A 21,114-nucleotide genomic window follows, 5' to 3' on the forward strand; every position below is an offset into this window, starting at 1 on the left:
AATTTGTCAGTTACACTTTTAAAAGATTACCAAAAAAAAGGTTGTCCTATGTATGACTATTAGTCAACATGGTACTTCTTATAAATCCAGATTTTAGCCACAAATTTTAATACCCATTGTGTTCCATATTTTGGCATTTTAGAAATAAAAAGGAAGATTATTGGCCGAGATGTTCTTATTCAAATTATTTCCTGAAATAATAAAATTGAAGGTAGAAAAAATTAAGTCATGAACATTATTAGTTCTCTTCTGCCATATGATGATTTCTTTCATCAAATCACCTTTCTGCACTGTTCCCCTATAGAAGCTTGAGTGACTATCGTCCTACGACTATTTCTGTGTGTTTGTAACATAAAATAATTCAAGCAAAATGAATAATGCCACAACAATTATCTTGGTCCAATGTATTCCCAAGTAGATTTTCTCAACAGGTATCGATTTCTATTAAATTCCATGTTCTGTTACAAAATGTTGATTTTGGAAATTAAAAGTTGACCTAGAGGGTCAAGAAATGGTCGAAAGTTCTAAAAGAAAAGTAATAGAAATGGCTTATTTTCATTAATTAGTTTCTTTTTTATGTACTATCGAAGAAAATATTACACCTTGTTTGGAACAAAAATATGAGGAAGTAGTTGTTAAATAGCCAATATACTACAGTCAGAAATGTGCATCACAGCACCTCGAACATTTCAGAGTTAATAGAAAAGGCCTGAAAACAACCCCTGATATTAGTAATGAAAATAGATGTTCTCTGATATGTACGTTGCTTTAGGAATGCAAGCATAGGGAATAATGCAAGTGTTATAGCTGTCCCAGAATTCGACTGCATTTTGTCAGTTTTCGGCAAAACACGGCTCACTTTAATCCCCTTGTCCTACAGCTCGGACTGGGCCCAGAAGTCTGTGGTGCCAGGATGCTGTGCCTGTTGGTGTGCCTGAAGCCTGCTGAGGTTCAGGGGCAGCTCCAGTCCTGCCAGCACAGAGTCAGTTCAGAAACAGGGCTTTTCATTTTCTGGCCCACATCCATAGATGGGAGTTGGTGGATCATGCTCGACGCACGTAGTGCTGAAATAGAAACCTCTTCACCTAGGGCTACAACAAAACGCAATTTTGCAGTCCCTGAGGTTATGGGTTGCAGCGGGATTTAGCTTTCTCCCTCTTTCCCAGGATCGCTTTCTCCTTTTCTCATGTTTCCAGTGTAGAAATGGAAACCATCTGCAAGGATCTTCTCCTTTTCCGTTTCCCTTTTACCGTGCAGCTTCCCCCACTCACCGATCTGCTTCTCTCAGGGTACAGGGAAGGTGGAAGGGAAAGGAGGCAGGGGATGGAGACTCCTCTCCAGCTGTGAGAGGCGAGGCGAGGTGAGGCGAGGGGCAGGAACGGACTGGCCGTGCCAGAGAGCAGCAGAGCAGGGAGAAGTGGGGCTTGCTACTTCCAGCGCTCAGGAGGCTGAGAATGCAGCCAGGCAGGCAGCAGCAATTTCTGCCCGCTGTGCACTTAGCAGCAGCAGCAAAGCACTCTCAAAAAAGAAAAAGACTGACTGTGCCTCTTACAGGAATAACCCGTCTTTGTCTCCTTTAGGTTAAGCAAAGTTGCTTAACCTGTTGGCTAAGAAAACCCTTTATTTTGAGTGTGCGTAAAGCTGGCCTTAAAACCAAATCCTTTCTCCTGTTGACAAAGTGAAAAGCAAGGGTTACAAATCAGGACCAAAAGCAGTGTACAAACATCAGTCACTCCCTAAGATGAAGGAACGTGAACCTTAATTTCACATTCCTTAATTTCACCAATTGGAAAATTGGTCGTATAAAAAAGAGGTATGGCATTACACCATATTTTTCAAGTGTATTAGGCATCCAGAGACACACTATTGTACCCAGGGAGGTTTTTGAGATGTGCCCAGTTGTTTCAGTGGGCACTTCAGGGTCACAGTTCTGGCTTGGCTGAATGTGCGGTAGCTTTCTACTCTGCAAGGCCTTGTTATACAATGAGACAAAGCCTCATTAGACAAGGAAGGCACTTACTCCCATTCTGTATACACAGACCTCACTGCATGGATAAGCACTTTCTTGATTTAACTGTATAGAGGGAGCTGGGCAATATTGTGGTATCTTCAGTATTCTAAAAATCTTTGGAGTAAATTGGATTCAGAGTAAATGAGGCACAAGTGTTCCACTACTCAGTTTATAAACAATGTAATTTTGCTTTTGTAACTAACTTTAATGCTTTTAATTATCTTTCTTTTTCAGTCTTGTGTCTCTTATAAGAGGCCAAGTGGTGACTACAGATGGAACTCCTCTAGTTGGGGTCAATGTGTCATTTGTCAAGTATCCAAAGTATGGCTATACCATCACTCGTCAGGATGGCACGTGAGTTTGCTTGCTTCATTGAGTACCTATTTCGTATGTAGTATCTTTGCTGATTAACAGATGGTGTGATCTAATGGAACCATGTGGTATCATGCATTGCATTCCTCCCAGGGCAAAGAGCTATTAAGTAAACACAAAAGTAATTTTTCACATGGCATTTTGAATACTAACTGCAAGTAATCATGAAAAGGCTGACTTCTGATAATAATGTGTTAGCAGGCAGACTTCTTTCAAATAAATTGCTCTGTATCTATGAAAACATTTGTGGACTACAGTAATATCCAGCTGAGACCAGAAATATTTTATTTTAAAATGCAAGGCAGGCTAACACTGCTAGACAAAAAAAAAAGTAGTATAATTATAGAACAGTATATTTTGTTAAAAGTTCCCTTCTGCCTCTCCTTCCTTTTGAGGATCCACTATCTTTTGAGTTTCTTCAGGGTAGAATGTAATCAAAAGATTCTAATTGAATATATTTAGACAATTTCCTGCTGTGCAAAAAAGTACTTTTTCCCCCTTGTATCAGCTGATTTGAAATGCACACAAATTCAGATAAACAAAAATCAATGTGTCATGGTTTATCTAGTTTACTGGCTGTGGTAACTAAAACAGAATATCTGTGACACATGCATTGTAAACATTTGCCATTTTATCTTGATCTTGCATACAAACAATTGAATTGAAATAATTAATATGAGTCAACTGAACTATAGGGAGTATTTCATTTCCACATTTCCCAGAATATTATTCTGTTATAATAAAAGTATAAAGTGGTTGATTTCAGTGGTTTAATATTACAGTAAATGGTGAGCTGAACTGTATTTAGATCAGAATAGATTATTGAAATCATTGAGTAATTTGTTACATTGCCAGCATTTACATGAAACAATTTATACCTACTTCTGTTGTCAGAACAATCTAGAAGTATTTTACTCATTTAGGCCAGATTTCAAAATGCCTGTGCAGCTCCACATTACTGCTATGATTACATAGCGGGTTGGGAGTAAATACCTAATCTCTCTGAAAAATGATAGATCAATTGTCCTGGGGACAGGAATTCTTATCGTGTTTGTAGAACACAAACAGCAAAACTTTTCATTACTATTCTCTTACTGCCATGTGTCCCCTTCTGTGCTTGATGGACAGCATCTTTTAGGAAAGGGGTAGTTCATTGTCCAGCTAAGTATGGACTTGGCTTCTCTGCTGATTTTATATATAAAGGTGACTTGTAATAATAAATGTGATGGTTTGTTTGTTGGGTTTTTTTTAATTATTTAATGCAGATTTTATAATATATAGGAACAAGGTTTGTCCAGGTAACTTCAAATCATTGCTTGTCTTGGCTGGATTTCAGTTGTTTAGTTGCCAAGGTTCACATCCCATTACTGATCATTTGAGCATGACACTTAAAATATACCTATTCCTATAGGTATATCTATATACCTCTTTCATTAGCCAGGAATGCTATTACTGGAATTATTCAGTCTTGTCACTTCTAAACCCCACATTTTTCTAGATTTGACTTGGTTGCAAATGGCGGAGCATCCCTAACCTTGCACTTTGAACGAGCCCCATTTATGAGTCAGGAAAGGACAGTATGGCTGCCATGGAATAGCTTCTATGCCATGGACACACTTGTGATGAAGACAGAGGAGAACTCCATTCCCAGCTGTGATCTAAGTGGCTTTGTCCGTCCTGATCCAGTCATCATTTCATCACCACTTTCAACTTTCTTCAGTGATGCTCCTGGCCGGAATCCCATTGTACCAGAAACCCAGGTAAGAACAGTGTGAGTGAAAAGGATATAGAAATCAGTGGTCAGATGCTAGTGCTGACCTGAGCACTTACCACAGAGTCAGCATTTGTCCTCTGGAATTGCTGTAGCAATGCCTTTGTAGAGTTGCATTCATTCTGACAGATACCAGGTTTTCTAATGAGGTCTGCAGGAGACATCCTAGGTTTATGTCACCCAGACACATTTATCTTTGATGCCTTGCACCTTCCATTATCATACAATATATCAAGTATATCTCTGTATTTCAGTTGACAGCTTAGGTGTTTCAAGAGAATTTTGCAAAGGCTTGGTGTGTGCTGCTAACTGCAGGCTGTTTTCTTGTATGTTATTTAGGACAAAAGAAAACTCTACTGGTACTATTGTTTCACTACTTTATTCAGTTATTCTTTACTTTATACTAACTGTTAGTGGAAGTTGCAGGTTCCTGTAACTGTATTTCTTATGTTCCCCTTGCATATAACTTGCAGTAAAACTACTTGTACTTATTTGCACTTTTGCCAGCAGTGGCGTCTTAAAAAGAAGTGTACACAGATGCCAAATAATTATTTGTTCAGAAATGGTAGCTGAACTGCATCCCTGAACTGATTTGAGGATAACCATTCCCTGTAGTAGAAATGCAAGGCATTTCTTGAATATGAAATATTCATAAGAATATGCAAGGCAATATTATTCTGAAAAAAATAACAAAGCACTAATGTAAAATGTTTGATCTTTTTCCTATTCAGGTTCTTCATGAAGAAATTGAGATCCCTGGCTCTAGTATAAAGCTCAGCTACCTGAGTTCCCGTACTGCTGGATACAAATCCTTACTTAAGATCGCCATGACTCAGTCACTTGTGCCACTGAATCTAATCAAAGTTCATTTGATGGTAGCAGTAGAAGGGCATCTGTTTCAAAAATCTTTTCAGGCATCTCCCAACTTGGCATATACATTTATCTGGGACAAAACAGATGCATATGGTCAGAAGGTTTATGGGTTGTCAGATGCTGTAGGTAAGTCAGCATATACAAGCTCCAAAACTTTCTAAATAACACCTGTAATTCTTAGTAAGAAAACTGCAAAGATTTCTTACGGAGAAGCAAGTGTAGACTAAACAGCTCTTGTCTTCCTGACACAATTTATCTTTGTATTATGTTTCTTTTACACATTAAAGATCACATTCAGAGGGTCTAAACTCTATCAACATGCCTGTGTTTCCTGATCAATAGCTGACTTAGAAGGTTTAGATCAGACAATGGGAAAAACTGGCCACAGGAACTTAGGTGAAACTGGTCCATCACTATGTTTTTATTTTCTTTCAGTTAACAAATGAACATGCTGGATGGCTGGCATTCTTCAGTGCATTTGGATTTTTATGCGTGCTGTTATTATAGCGTCTTGTGGTATAATAACATTTGAAATGAAAATGGTGTCTTCCTAATGCTGTTCAGTCTTGTAGTTCTATAGCTGTTTTTAGTTTACTTGGTTCTAGTGGGTGGGAAAAAGAGTGATCATCGTAATATTTTTAAGTTTTCATTTGAATAACAGAACAATTTTGATACAACAGTGCTAAAAATGGGCATCAGAGCTGTGCCAGTGTGGAAACTTAATTTTAAAATCTTATTTCTTTTCTATATTTTCTAAAATCTTCTTTGCTATAGCTTTTCTTTCTTACATTATTGCATAAGGTATTGCTTTCCTGAGTAATCCTTACAGTGTGTGTGCTTAAAAGCACACAAAGTTTCACTGCTCCTTGGTATATAGAGTGTAAAATGAACACACTAAATAAATGCTGTGAACATCTGGCAAATTAAGAGTTTGATCTTGTCCTGTTATCTGATAGAATAATTTTATTATATTTTTAAAATTATATTTCTCACTCTCCTCTCAACAAACCAGTCACTTCCCAATACCAGCTATTCAAAGAGAAGTGATCAGATCCCTGCAGAGTACATGTGAATGAAGTTTCAAATTTGTGTCTAGTCAAAGATCTGAATTTAATATTGTAGAATAAAAGAGACGAATATAATCACTCCATCTTCTTGAGGGGGCTGGGGAACTGGAATGCTGAATGATTTGAATGTGCTCTGGACGTTTAATTCAGTGTTTGTTCAGCAAGTATATTAGATTTTATTTTATTTTGTTTTATTTTATTTCAGTTTCTGTGGGTTTTGAGTATGAGACTTGCCCCAGTCTCATTTTATGGGAGAAGAGGACAGCACTGCTGCAAGGATTTGAACTAGATCCTTCAAATTTAGGAGGATGGTCTTTGGATAAACATCATGTACTTAATGTCAAGAGTGGTGAGTTAGTTAATCCCATGTGTTTTCTGTGCTATATGGAGTTTTGTCTGTGAACACTTTTTATTTGCATTATATTTACACTTTAAAAAATGCAATTTCTCCACTCTTTTTGTTTCATCTTTATCTCAGTAAGGTATGGGACATGTTTCAGTTGTCAGAAAATTTTTGTAGAATTCCAACAGATATTTTACTGTTCTGCACAGCATGACTTTCTCAAAGCCCAGATCTTTATCCTCTATTCTGTTGTTCATTTATTCCTGTGTAATGCCTTTCTGTCTTCCTTCCCTGTTTTTCTGACCTTAACCACACCCGTTCCTGGTTCCTCTTGTTTGACCTTCTTCCCTCTAATCTGACATGGGGCTTAAAAGTAGTATGAGTCTGTGACGAGATACTGAGTCTCATTTGTCTTGTCTTTTGTCACCTGTTTGTTTTTTCCTCACTTCTCTTTGTCTTTACATATCCTAAGCTGAATGTTCCTGGTCTTCATATTTCACGAGAGACTTTTAGGGAGCTGAATGCTTAGCATATATTTCATTTGATCCCTGTACAGTGTTTTCTACAGCCTCCCTGCTGATCCTTGCACTAACAAATTGCAAACTATATTGTTGCTCAAGAAATCTAAAGTAGTGTTCAGAACAGGCAAGATCAGGCTATTTGAACACAATTTAAGTGCTGTGCAGCGGATCAAACACTGTTGAGATAGCTATTTGGATAGTGCATGATATTCACTGTCGTCACCAGTGGGGAGCCAGTTAATTTACATTAGGATCATACAACTGCATTTCCAAAAGACCATGAGGCTAAAAGTTTCCGGCCAGAAATCTACAATCTTTGATACACTGAAAATGGTCACTCTGTCAGAGAATCCACTCCCTTCTTGGAGCAGGGGTCTTCTCTTTGAACAAGTATTTTGAAAAGAAATCCTATCCTAAAGGCATTTCTTGAAGCCTAATAAAGATCCTTACCACTAGCCTCCCTCTTGCCGTTCATCACTGGTCCTTAGCAGCCCTTCTAGGAGTTTCATTTTTCTCCTATCTTTTCATTTTCTGTGCTATCCTCTTCTCTGGCATCTCCATTTCTCATTTTTCATTTTCCATGAAAAAAGTGTGAACGACTGAGAGGTGGAAAGAGAATAGTAAGGTTGGCACAAAATTCCAAACAAAAAGTAACATAGGAAACTGGAGTGAGAGGATCCAGGGACACAAATACGGAACACGTCCTCTCCACTGTTGGCATTCTCACTTCCTAGTTAATAAGACAGTCTAAAGCATCGTGCCAGCCCAGAGGGATGTATGGCAGTGTCTTCTTTCATAATGAATACCAAAGGACTCTGGGTTTAGGTTTGGGTCTGTAGTTGTATATATGTGTGGTTTTTAACAGATAATCTTCATTACACCTTTATTTTTTACTACTGCAAAGCTCTTTCACTCTTTTTGCAGAACCAAGTGCTGAAGTCATTTCAGCGTACAGTCGTTAACAGCAGCTGTTGAAAAGAGAACTACCTGAAGTCCCCTGCAATGAATGATTGTAATAACCACTTCTTCTCCTCTTCGTTATTAGGTATATTGCACAAAGGCAATGGAGAAAATCAGTTTCTAACTCAGCAGCCAGCTGTGATAACCAGCATTATGGGGAATGGTCGCCGAAGAAGCATATCCTGTCCTAGCTGCAATGGTCTGGCAGAAGGAAATAAGCTTTTGGCCCCTGTAGCACTGGCAGTGGGTATTGATGGAAGTCTCTTTGTGGGAGATTTTAACTATATTCGACGTATCTTCCCATCCAGGAACGTTACTAGTATATTGGAGCTGAGGTAAGGTGTTAATCTAAGCACATCATTTCTGTAGCCTGTGCTCAAATCAGCCTTTACCATTACTTCTTATAATTTTGTAAAACATTGTCACTTTCAACCTATTTAAATTCCAGTGGAGAAATGGGGCACAGAAATGCATGGTTCAAAGTCTGTAGCTTATCAGAGCAATGACTATAGAGAAGGACTAAAGAGTACAAACCAACTTGTACAAAAAGTACAAACCACCTTCTTCTGTCCTGTCAGTGATCATTTGATACAATCTCCTCTCAAAACTATACATCATTTAGTTTTGTCTGAAAACTACAGAATTTACTGCCCTTAGGTATTGAGCCACAGTGATAAGCACAGGTATAACAGTGTTACGAGGTTAGAAGGAAGGTTTTCCTATCAATGGTTTTGAGACCCACTTTTCCACTTCTTTCCCATACTCATAAGTCTATTTCTGTAGGTTGGCAAGTGCAGTTACGATTGACATACAGAGTCACTTTGCATCATCAGAACTCTTTTTGAGATCTCTGTTCCCCCATCCCAGTCATGTGTCCCCCCCCCAACATTAAGATTTGGTCACTTAACAGGGAAGTAGTGTAGAGTGTACCACTTCACCCATTTCTGTTCCATCTCCTTTTTTCATTCTTCTAGGACAGGCAAGAGCTATTGCTTCAAACCATAACTCATGTAACTGGACCTTATAGTTACAGCACTGTTGAGTATTTGCAGAAAAACGGGAAAAAATAGCTTGCATTGGCTGTCTTTGATACTTCTGAAGCCCACTCAGGCAATAGGATTAGTGCTCTTGTAAATTGGATATAGCTGCAAAGTACATTGAGTGAATTTAGGTCATTAGCCTTTTTTTAATGATATGGCCAATAACCAATTCCTCTGCTTCCACTGTACTTTTAATTTTTAATTAGTGGGGAAAAGTGCAAAATGATTGGACTGTTAGAGGATAGGAGGATCTATTTTACACCTCTCTTCCATTCATGTCATTCTGTTGATGTCACTGTTGTGAATTCTGATTTATATAGAAGAAAAGAGATCTAATTCAGGCCAATTCTACTCTGAAATCATTCTCTGACACCTACCTCATACACCATCAGGCTGCCTCATTATATTTAAAAAAAAAAAAAGTCATAGATCACCCAGTGCTTCCTGCTAGCAGCTTAGTATAAACCACAGAAGGTAGCTAGTATGGATGTGTGACCTGCTACAAATATTTACATCAATATACACTATAATTCTGCGTTATATAGAATATGCTGATTTTTTTTTGAATGTTCAGTTCTGTTTAACTTTCTAGTAAATAGGACTCCAGCTTTATAGCTGAAGAGAAACATTTTCAAATTAGGATACTTAATAGAAGGCATTTATATGCACCTCACTTCCTAATATCAGCCAGGGACAAAGTTTCCTAGCACACCTGATATTTGAAAATGTTGACTCCAAGTTGACAAGAGTATTAGCCTGAGTACTTTGCTTTCTCTGTATGCAAGATAGAACTTGGGCTTTTCAGCACGTGAGGAAAAATGGGAAAGGACATCAGTAAAGAAACAGAAGATGGACTTCTTAATCTGCTTTTGTCCACTTTCTCTTTTCTTTTGTGAAAGTTTGTTTTCCATAGCATAGTTTCTTTAGCTTTTGTTATAACTATTAGCAATGAACAATAAAGCTATTGTATTTTGAGTGTTGTTGGACAGCTGCAAATGACTTGACACACAGATTTTTAGGATTTGCAGGGATGTCTTTTACCCCCTGTTCCTCTAAAGGGAATTAAGGTCCATTGCAGCAAACATCATCTATAGCAGTAATCATGATTCAGTGGTCCATCTTAAAATCTGTATGAGTTACATGGGTAAGAGTTTGACGATTAGAGCCATTTAAGTATGAATGAGAGTAGAATCTTCAGCTAGTATAAAGTAGCTTGAATAATGTTGCAAACAGTATGTTCATAAGTATTACAAACCAAATACATCACTTTATTTAGGTTTCACAATGGATATAATTTTTGTTTTACATAAGCTAATATAAATCTTGAGTAACTTTATAAGTCAGAACATCCCAGTGTGCATATGTGCTTCACACTGTCCTTTATGAAGGTGCCTGATCTGAGTGGCTAACAGGGATTTTGATTCAAGAGTGTTGCATGTCATGCTTTATGTTGGTATTGCAAGTTTGGGGCTGTGCATTGAGTGCTGCAGCTGAGTGCAGGAGTCATGCACCTCTTTGCTTCATTCAGTGGATATTCCTAAATGGAAATTACATAAACACAGTGAAACACTGTGGCGTGGAGAATGTATTAATTTACTTCTGGGAAGTAGAGAACACTTTTTCTTTGACTTTGTGTCTAGACAATAAACTAGGGATCAATTAATGCTATATATTTCCCACCGTACAGTATCTTACTGCTCACTTAGGTTTTTTTTACCCTAAGATTTGCTTTGATGGGCTTAAATAGATACCAAGTAGCATCCCAACTTGCTTTAAGCAATTATTTTAGAGACTGGGGGGAGAGGAAAATTTGTTTAGAAATAGCCTGTTGGAAAACTATTTTGATTAAAGAGGTTGCCTTCAACTGTTGGACAATATCCTAAGCCCAGTGCTTCCCCCTTCCCAGTTCCGTATTCAGAAAACTGCCAGTTTCTCTCGCTCCCAGCCCACAAGCTACACGTATTTCCATGTGAAAACTCTTTCAATGCTTCAGAAAGATTTCTGTAAAATATCTGGGGGGTGGGGGTTGGGGGCAGAGGTATCCTTCTAGGGAACTGGCTTGCAACTCTATCACTCCCCGTCGCTCTTCATCCATAAACCAAGCTAAGGCTAGTGCTGAAAAGAGATATCTTCTCCTGTGTCCTTTTGTAAAATAAAACAAATACTATGTTTGCTTTACCATCTATTCTTCAGCTAACTGTTTGTTCTTTTTTCTTCTGTTCCCTTTCTATAAAGAAATAAAGAGTTTAAACATAGGTAAGACACGAGCTCTTTCCCATATAATTTGATATGGTTTGTTTGCTTCATTGTGTTTGCTTTTTGTGTTGTGCTTCTTGTGTAATGTTATGTTCTTCATGTACCATATATAGAAACATTTTTATGTGCTAATTGTGTGTTATGAATATGATAAGCGTTAGCAATTATGAAATGCAGTCAAAAAGCAACCAAATAAGTTCTGACAGTAATTAGAATTTTCTAGTAGAATGCAAGTATAATGAACCCCAAGCTAACTTCTATATAAACACTTCTCCCTGCTGTCTATAATTGGTGAAAATGGTTGAGGTAAACTACAACAGCAGTTTTACAAATGCTGGAAAGGTTCACAAAAGCACTAATGATGCAAATAGGTCAAAACCTCATGTTCCAGTCATTAATGATTTTCTGAACCCTCTGTCCTTTTCCATGATTTAGTTTCTATTTTCTTTCATCAAATACATTTAACAGTCAGTCAACCTGTGGGGCTGGTTGTATGCAACCACTAGATGCAGTCACTGCAAGACTCACGAAGGAGGCGTAACCTTTCCAGACGTTAGGAGAAAAGATTTTTCATCATCTCACCTGAGCACTAGGCCTTCTCGATGGCAGCAGCGTAGGAAGCGCTTGTACCTTCTTCCATGCCACACTTGGGATGGGGGGAGATGTCTGCCCTGGATAATATCAAGGGCAAGAACAAGAAGAGCTGTTGTAAACTATTCTAGAGTGTCCTGTGCATCACCCTTTAAAAATCATGCTTTCCATTTCTATAATACAACTTAGATGCAAAAGATGTCTGGACTAAACAGTGTAATTTCCCCTTTACAATATATTTTGGTATAGCAAGTGTAACTCCACTGAATTTTCTTATCTGGATGAATTCATTCACAATTTGCTAATGATTATTGGTGATGCTGGAGGCTCCTCATTTGCAACTATAAGCTTAGTTAATTTTTCAGGTGCTTAGAGATTTGCTCTGAGCAGCTTCTCTTTTTGGTTAAATTTAAAGAAAAGCTATTGTTGCACTGTTGTGAATCTGATGCACGTATGAGAAGAATAGGGAGGACAAGCTGATCCTGCCTGTATTTGCTGTCAGGCACCAGGCTCCCTCACAGACCCGAGTAAGGCTGCATGTGGTGGTAACTGCTGCATCCATCGGGGAGGGCTAGAGGGGGAGACGTTATTGGCAGAGGCCTCTGAGCGACACCGAATGGTATGGAAAATCTTTTAAAACAAGGTACTTTCCTTGGCTTCCTATAACTCGAATAAAAGATTACAATGGCACGGAGAAAAGAGAGGCAGAGGTCTTTAATTGCTCAGGTGCCAGCTTGAGAAATATTGACTACTCATTTATAAAATACATCCCTGTTTGAGGTAATAATCTCGTAGATTCTTTGGGGACACGGTGAATGCATGTCACCTTCCGCCAGTCATTTTCTGCCAAAGTCACTCAAATATTTTATGTGGAGAGTCTTCCACTATCTGTTCCCTTACCAAGCTCAGGAAAGAGTAAAGGGGTATACAGCAGGTCTGCAGCGCCAGTGAGTTGCTCCTTGATCTGGAACAAAAGCTCATGACTGACTCCCTGGTAAAACTGCCCTGAGGGAGATTCCAGAGGAGAAAGGCAGGGTGAGCTCCATGGACACACCAAAGACTGCAGGAGAGGAGAGGGAAATAAGCCCATGTTCTGCCATTGCTCTTTACCCTGGCTCATACCTTATCCCATCCTGGTAACAGTGGGACATACCCAAGGCTAGCTGTGCGCAGAAGGGAAGCAGGGGTGTGCTCACTCAGGAAGGCAGGCACAGGCTGGCAAAATCATGTCCGAAAAGAAGGGAGACCCTTCCCGTCTCGCTGAGTGGCTGCTGCTCCCTGTCAGGCAGCAGAGCAGCTCCCCCAGGCACCTGTTGTGAGCAGCTCCCATCGCTGAGACCAAGCAAGGCCCCTGCCTCCGGCGGCAAGCAGCCATGTCTGTGCCCAGCTCCAGTTTGTACTTGCCTCAGGTCTCCCCGTTTGTGGAGGTGGGGGTGCCATGTGTTTTAGAAGGGCCAGGCAAAAGGCACTCTGGGCCAGAGCCCAGCAGGGAGGCGGCAGCCGCGAGCCTGCAGCAGCAGCACTCAGTTGTGTTGAGGCTGCTGTTGCAAAGCCTTGAGCTAAGTTTGGGTGTATTTGTGAAGTATGGCACAACACTAGTGTCACTGCAAAGTTTGTTCTTCAGTGTTATGGGAAAAGCGTGGTGGAGGAAGAGAGCAGAATTTCAAAACAGGGACAAATGTGCAGGTGTTTGTATGGCTCAGATACTCGAGAGACTGGAGAAATCTTGTAAATGGAAAGAAATAATTTTGTATGCGGCAAAGAAGATGGAGCTTTGTTTTGGAGGGATGAGAAGGAATGTGATGAGGGTCTAGTGAAGAGGTGCAGTCTGCTGCTGAAGATAAGGAGAGGAACTTGGGGAATAAAGAGATTGTGCTCTAACTCAAGCATGTCACTAGTCTCCCTGCATAACTTTGTCTATACCACTTAACCTCTCTGTGCCTCAGTTTCCTCCTCTGTAAAATGGGTATAATACCCATCTTTTTAAAGTACTTTGAGATCCATGCATGAAACAAACCTGCCAAGTATTTTTTGTTTACTGTATTTTTTTCATCTCTAATTTCTACACTCCTAGACTTCAGCAGATGGTATTACCTCTGCCTACTGAATTTTGCTGAAACCAATCTCCTTCCTACTTTCTACAGTTTTAGAACAAACTGTTATTGACCTAAAATCATGACACGTCAAAGACTGGCATAGAGGAAGATAACTGTAGAAAGTGATATTTTGGGGCCTCCTCATTCCTCCAAATCTGGTCATGACCACATGAACACAGTTGTCTTTGTGCTGCTGATAATCCATCTGCCGAAAGTGGCCTTACTGTAGTTTCAGTGAGTCTGATCAAGAAATGGCTTATGTCCATCATAACTTACCTCTGTGTATCCTCACTCTTGGAGATGGGCACTTTTGCCACATGAAACTAGGAGTGTGGATATTTGGAGGCAAATATCTCTGGTTACTGGTAAGTAACCTTCATTTTTTTTCTTCCTGTCTTCATTTGTCTTCTATGCTTTGAAACCACCATTGACCTTATTTACGCTCACGCATAGGCTCCAAAGGCTGGAAAATTCACATCATGCTTAAAATCCAACTAAACTGAGTTAAACTAACCAGGCAAGATTTTGAAAATATTTCTGCACTGCAGTTCTGTGTGTGTGAATGTATATATATTGCAAAGATTGACATTTCTCAATTTGCAGATGATTTGCTAAAGTAGTTCCAAAATGTGACAAGCTGTCAAAAAACATATACTTCAGAAGAGAAGTAGCTTTCCATATGAGCACCCATTCTAATCGCAAACTGAAGACCAGTTTTTCAATAACAGAAGGTTTGGAGTTAAAGTCAGACACTTGGGGTCTCTGGTTTTAGTTACATAACCAACTTCATCTGCTGTAAATGAGAATCTTGATAAGAATGAATGAGAACAAATTTGCTTTAGAAATAAATTTGTTATGCCTCTGCCTCCTATTTATACAAGACCTCACAAATCTTGTGGCATAATATAAGTAACTCGGAAACTGATTCTGTGATCTTAGTCCTATGACTTCTGCTTTCAACGGAAGTCAAACAAGGTGGCTGGGGGCAGGGGGGCAACGAGTAGAGATAAGCCAAAGAGAATTGACCTGGAGCACATCTAAAGGGCTAAAGAGATCAAGAGGAAAGTCTGCTGTGCAGCTTAGGCTTATTGGGCTCTGCTGTGCAAGGTTTGGTGTAGCAGGATGAACGAGATTTAAAATGACAATCCTTCTGAAACACTGACCAGGCCCTAATCAAGTTAGGTCCTCAGATGGTAGTCCTTCAGACCCCACCTCTGTATGAAGGTGTCAGACTTTCTTTCCAGATCTCTCTGTGCCTGATGAGTATCTAAGCTCTGAAAGCCTGTGAAGTTTCTAGACTGCTCAGCTGTTTCTGTTTTATGCTTTCTTTTTCTCTAAAGCAACAATCCCGCTCATAAATACTATCTGGCCGTGGACCCTGTTTCAGGCTCATTGTACGTATCAGACACCAATAGTCGACGGATATACAAAGCCAAGTCCCTCACTGGCACGAAAGACCTAGCTGGTAACTCAGAAGTGGTAGCAGGGACTGGAGAGCAATGCCTGCCCTTTGACGAAGCCAGATGTGGGGATGGAGGGAAGGCAGTGGACGCAACCCTAATGAGCCCTCGAGGTAAAGTAGGAAAAGAAGCTGGAGAAAATGACTGTGTGAGGCTAGGCTGGATGTGGAAATAATTATCTGGCAATTAAATCACTCCTTGCTCCGTAATTTTTATTCTGGGCTTTAATTACAGTGGATTGGCAAGTGTTCGTGCTTTGTTTAGTTAAAGCAAACTTTATTACCCCAACACAGAACGCTGCAAAAGGAGAACAGAACACAAATTAGCAGGGTACTGCTCACTCCGAGAAGCAAGCATGTAAACTGGGAAACAAATTACTGTTTGAGATACAGTCTTTGGGGAGAAAAACTGCCTGCTGTGGCTTTTTTCTGAGTTTTTATTCCATCTATCCCCTTTTTCTTCAGAGGCAGAGGAAAAATAAAAGGATTTTCGCCCTTTCCAGTTTCTAATTTTTAAGAAAAAGTTTTCAAGATGATGTAGAGATTTGGGGATGTGTTTCTTTTTAAGATTTTTTTTTCCATTGTTCCATCTTAATTGTAAGGATGAATTAATCAGATGTGTTGCCAGGTGTTTCAAACATCTTTGGGTTTTATTTCAATGGCTGAAAATAACTAGATGATCATAAAAGCAAATAAAAATTAAAGCTCCTGTTTCTTTGCATAGGTATATAGTTTCAGTTAATACATACAGAGTATATTAACAGGACAGAGCTGCTGGCATGTTTTAAGTTAAGCCTCTACATAGAAGCTAAGAAGATAAAGCTGCATCTGCTCTCGCTGCCCAATAGGAAGAGTACTGCAACCATTTGAAGACAAAATTTTTAGATCAATATTTTATTTTCAGCCCAAGAAACGGACAAGGCAGTGCGCCAAATCAAAGCAGGAAAGGCAAGTGAGAAAAAGCCTGCCCTCCTTCTCAACAGGCAGCAGCATCCTTCTGTTCATCCAAGGGAGCACCCTTTCATTCTGTGCCTTCCTCTCTAAGGACTCCCAATGTGACAGGCATTGAACCTTTCCTTTTTTTCTAGGTGGGAAACCCCTGTGTCTTCATCTGGAAACACCAGATGTTCTTCCCATATTCCTTACTGCAACAGGTCAAAGAATTAAAAAAGTCCTGAAAGAATATAATGTCCTCTTAATTTTTCAGCATTTTTAAAGTGATTTTAAAAGATTTCTAAAAATTCTTCATCCTCATTAGATCCTTCAGATGAAGAAAGCAACGCCTCAAATTTCTGAGATTAAAACTTAGGAGATAATTTTTTTTTAATTGGGTTTATGTAATATGTCATACAGAGTCTGAATTTAGAAATAAGCTGATGCATTCTGCTGGCTCTTTGGCATGTTTTGGGGATTTCTGTGGTTTTCTTTTCTTTAAAGCCCCAAAGGATAAACCTGCTTGCTACCATTTATTCAGCAGAACTGCAGGTACTTTGAGGGTTCCAGGACCTGTGCTCAAGTTGGAAGGGAGGAAAGAACAGGGGAAGTGAACAAAGGTCACCATCTTGTAAACTTATTAATAAGATGAAGCCTGCCTTGAAGCTAGGATCCTCACTGCTTCACTGATGCCTGGTTTTTATATTTGCAGGAATTGCAGTGGATAAGTATGGACTCATGTATTTTGTTGATGCCACTATGATTAGAAAAGTGGATCAGAATGGAATTATATCAACCCTGCTGGGCTCCAATGACCTAACTGCTGTTCGACCTCTCAGCTGTGATTCCAGCATGGATGTCACCCAGGTAGACTCTTACTGCATTTATTTTCTTCTCTGCCTTAGAAGAGATGGGCATCTATTTTGGATGACTGCCTGGCCACTTAAGAAACACATTATGCGGCACGAGATGATAGCATATTTGATTCATTACTGAAATGAGTGAACTGTCCTCTTAATGTGGCTAACACAGGTTATTTATGCAACTATAGAGAAATAAGGTTGAGATAATGGGAGTTATTGTCTTAATTGCCTGTTTTTCTGTAATTATTGTAGAGCTTCCACAATGTAGCATTCATTCCTTGCACAGAAACACAATTAGCCAAAGTTACCACTGCACGTAGCTGTAATATTTCCAAAAAACAAAATCATTGTTTGAAATAGTTGCCGTTCATGACTTGGTTTCATGATTTACGCTGATAAACCCCTCACTAATTTGCTGTTGTTACACATGGAATTTTAAACACTAGAAGTGTACTTTTCAGTTATGAGTTTTACAGTAATAATTTGTGCAACTCATAGGTACGGCTGGAGTGGCCTACTGATCTCGCTGTCAATCCCATGGACAACTCACTTTATGTCCTAGAGAACAATGTTATTTTACGGATCACAGAAAATCATCAAGTTAGCATTATTGCTGGACGCCCCATGCACTGCCAGGTTCCTGGTATAGACTACTCTCTTAGCAAACTGGCTATTCATTCTGCACTTGAATCAGCCAGTGCCATTGCCATCTCACACACAGGAGTTCTTTACATCAGTGAGACAGATGAAAAAAAAATTAATCGGCTACGCCAGGTAACTACCAATGGAGAAATATGCCTTCTTGCAGGGGCAGCTTCAGACTGTGATTGCAAAAATGATGTCAACTGTAATTGCTATGCTGGGGATGATGGGTATGCCACTGATGCCATCTTAAATTCACCATCTTCCTTAGCTGTGGCCCCAGATGGTACCATCTACATAGCTGATCTTGGAAATATCCGCATTAGGGCTGTCAGTAAAAACAGGCCCATTCTTAATTCTTTTAACCAATATGAAGCTGCATCTCCAGGAGAACAGGAGCTGTATGTCTTCAATGCTGATGGGATTCACCAGTACACTCTCAGCCTTGTTACCGGGGAGTACTTGTACAATTTCACCTATAGCAGCGATAACGATGTAACGGAGGTGATGGACAACAATGGCAACTCCTTGAAGGTCCGTCGGGATGCCAGTGGGATGCCCCGCCATTTACTGATGCCGGATAATCAGATTGTCACGCTGGCTGTTGGCACTAATGGTGGACTCAAGCTAGTCTCAACACAGACCCTGGAGCTCGGATTAATGACATATAACGGAAACAGTGGTCTCTTAGCAACGAAGAGTGATGAAACAGGATGGACAACATTTTATGAGTAAGAATGTTTTTGGATATATTAAGCATACATTTATTTTTCAAATGGTAGTGAGTGGGCCCTAAACTGACCCTACTGAAATTTGTTGTAGGCTTTTCACTGATACTGAATAAGGCCGTTACATCTCAGTCTAGTATGATACTGGAAATGATTAAGTGGCTTCTTGATTTCATCAGTTTTGCCAGGTCCTTTGTGTGGGTACCGAACCACCTAAATTCCTGCCTGCTTGAGGCCAGTGGGGAAGCTCACCCATCTCCAGCACGAAGGACTGTGTACCACATTCAGAAACCCATGTTTGATTTACCAGATTGGGCCCCTGCTCTTAGTCATCAGCAAGGCTGCAGATAACTCACATCCAGACCAGCCCCCAGCAATCTATGGCTCCTACTGAGCTGCCTCTCTCTAGGAACCCTCATGCTGCAGTTTCTTTTGGAACTCAAATTACGTATCTTTCTGTTCAGACTCATATATTACTCATGGTTGTTAAAATGTTGATTAACTTCACTGATTGTTCATTCTTGAACCAAGTGAGGAAATTAGATCCCCAGCTATCTGTCAGACACCTGGTGTAACTTCCATAATTTGTAGATAACCCAAAAGCACACTGGTGTTCATGAGCATATAGATGAAAAAGACAGAACTTCCTCTTTAAATGAAATTCATCAGAGATGAAGTTCAGAAATATATAAAAAATTTAGAAAAACTAGTCAGATTTTTTATTAATAGTTATCCTGTTCTTGGTAGTCTTATTGCCATTTATTGATCAAAACAATTTTAAAAATAGGAGCTAAATGATATATTGAAAACATATATAACTTTTAAGTGTGGCAAGTCTGATGCCTTATATTTTGTTTGAAATAATTAATGATTACTGAATACCATTTCTCAAATTAGTGAGTAGGAAGTATGAATAGGGCTTTATATTTAATTTTAAATTGTAGGCTTATTTTTAAGGTTACAAACTAGCAATGACAAACACCTATTTTAGTTTATTAATGCATTCATCTTGGCCACCACTTTCTTTCTTTTTAGAGAAAACATGAGTAATGCAGGAATAAAAAGAACTGTGTTCAATCTGCTCAAAATATATCTAAATCAGCATTGCACATCAGTATTTTGTCCACTATGTGTTTCGTTTCTGTAAAAAGGAAAGCAGTGCCCTCTCGTGGTCCCCTTCTGATGTGGCCCTGGAAATTGAACCACTGCAATTTTTCATCTAAACTGTCGGTAGAGATGTGGATTTTTTTTCTCCTTAATATTTTGCAAAGAGTATTTCTTTACCACACATTAGTTACAAAAATAATCCAGTTATGTGAACGCATGAAGGCATTACCTGATTAGAAGATCAAGTAAAAGCTCACTGTACTAGACGGTGGTAAAATCTCACATCATTGCTGATGAGATGTGGATGCCCTTCTAGGTAGATTTTGTTGTTGTTTTTTCCTCAATAGCGAGCTCAAGATTCAGATCAGAAGTCATATAAACTAGTTATTTCTCAAAACACCAGTCATTAACTGTAGAAAATTAAATAGCAAAGTAATTTAAAACTCTACATGAAAACCAATGAAACATTAAAAAAGGTCATAAGAAAGTTACAAGTTACAAAACCGGTATAACTGGTGGCTGAGAATCACATGAAGTACTAAGTTAGCATGGTTTATTAGAAAAATTGTACTACAATTCCTAAGTAAATATAGAAGGTAAGTGCTTTGATGCCTTACTGAGATGCATCTGAAAATATAATTTAACATGTATATAGTGCTGACATGTTGACTAGATTTTTTTTCCAAGATCAAATAAGAAAAGATGCACATCCCTTGCCTCAGGTCAGTGGAAGTTAAGTACCATGTTTGGGTCTAAATAGTACAGCCTGAGGTAATGTCTTAGGTTATTAGTAACTTTGATGAGGCAGTGGAAATAACTTACTTTCTCCCAGATTTGTACATACATTCTCATAAGCATAGAGCCCATAGATGAGAGGACAGTATAGACATTTTTTGCCTTAAAAATGCATATACTTTATAGTGCCTGTATAAAATAAACTATACATGGTGACTGTTATCTAGGTTAGAAAAAAAGCCATAAAATGCCATTCACAAAGACATTAAAAGAAGATATGCATCTATATGTGCATGGAAAACCCTACGTGAGGACTAGAAGTTAGGTATATGCACTGGAGATACTCATTACAAAATACCAGAAAAACAGAGGCATCTCCTTTAGGCTGATCCTAAGCAGCTGACTTACCATAACTCCTTAATATGCTTTTTCATCTCAGTTGAGGGTTTTATTAATCAGATTATGAGATTTATTTAAATTAAATTTACAAACCTAAACAATCACAGTCCACAGTCACTCAATACTGGTTTCTGGTTTCTGTTTGTTCTTCGAAGCAGATCCAAGGGGAAAATTCTGTATTCATCATTATGCAATTTATTTTGGTAGCTATAAGTTAATATCAATTCAAGATTAAAGAAATACTTAACCAATGAGAGTTTATAAGGACAACAAAATAGTTTTCTGTGCCATTACATTCATGCATTCATACAGAGATAGTCAATACCCAAAATTGTTAATATGGCAGC

At 39.0% G+C, this 21,114-nt stretch overlaps 1 protein-coding gene across 7 annotated transcripts in view; it reads left to right on the forward strand.

Moving 5' to 3' along the window:
* TENM2 (teneurin transmembrane protein 2) overlaps nucleotides 1–21,114 on the forward strand; it is a 547,147-nt gene that overhangs the window by 507,533 nt on the left and 18,500 nt on the right. For 5 of the 7 annotated variants that reach the window (XM_075509420.1, XM_075509417.1, XM_075509418.1 and 2 more), the window contains 9 exons: nucleotides 2,246–2,365; nucleotides 3,882–4,143; nucleotides 4,886–5,153; nucleotides 6,300–6,443; nucleotides 8,004–8,253; nucleotides 11,194–11,214; nucleotides 15,242–15,474; nucleotides 17,006–17,160; nucleotides 17,655–18,529. In XM_075509420.1, coding sequence (XP_075365535.1) covers nucleotides 2,246–2,365; nucleotides 3,882–4,143; nucleotides 4,886–5,153; nucleotides 6,300–6,443; nucleotides 8,004–8,253; nucleotides 11,194–11,214; nucleotides 15,242–15,474; nucleotides 17,006–17,160; nucleotides 17,655–18,529 — 2,328 coding nt within the window. The remainder of the gene's footprint in view (nucleotides 1–2,245; nucleotides 2,366–3,881; nucleotides 4,144–4,885; nucleotides 5,154–6,299; nucleotides 6,444–8,003; nucleotides 8,254–11,193; nucleotides 11,215–15,241; nucleotides 15,475–17,005; nucleotides 17,161–17,654; nucleotides 18,530–21,114) is intronic. The other 2 variants (XM_075509421.1, XM_075509423.1) reach the window with 1 other exon arrangement.

This window comes from Mycteria americana, chromosome 8 (genome assembly GCF_035582795.1).
Source record: "Mycteria americana isolate JAX WOST 10 ecotype Jacksonville Zoo and Gardens chromosome 8, USCA_MyAme_1.0, whole genome shotgun sequence".
Lineage (NCBI taxonomy): Eukaryota > Metazoa > Chordata > Aves > Ciconiiformes > Ciconiidae > Mycteria > Mycteria americana.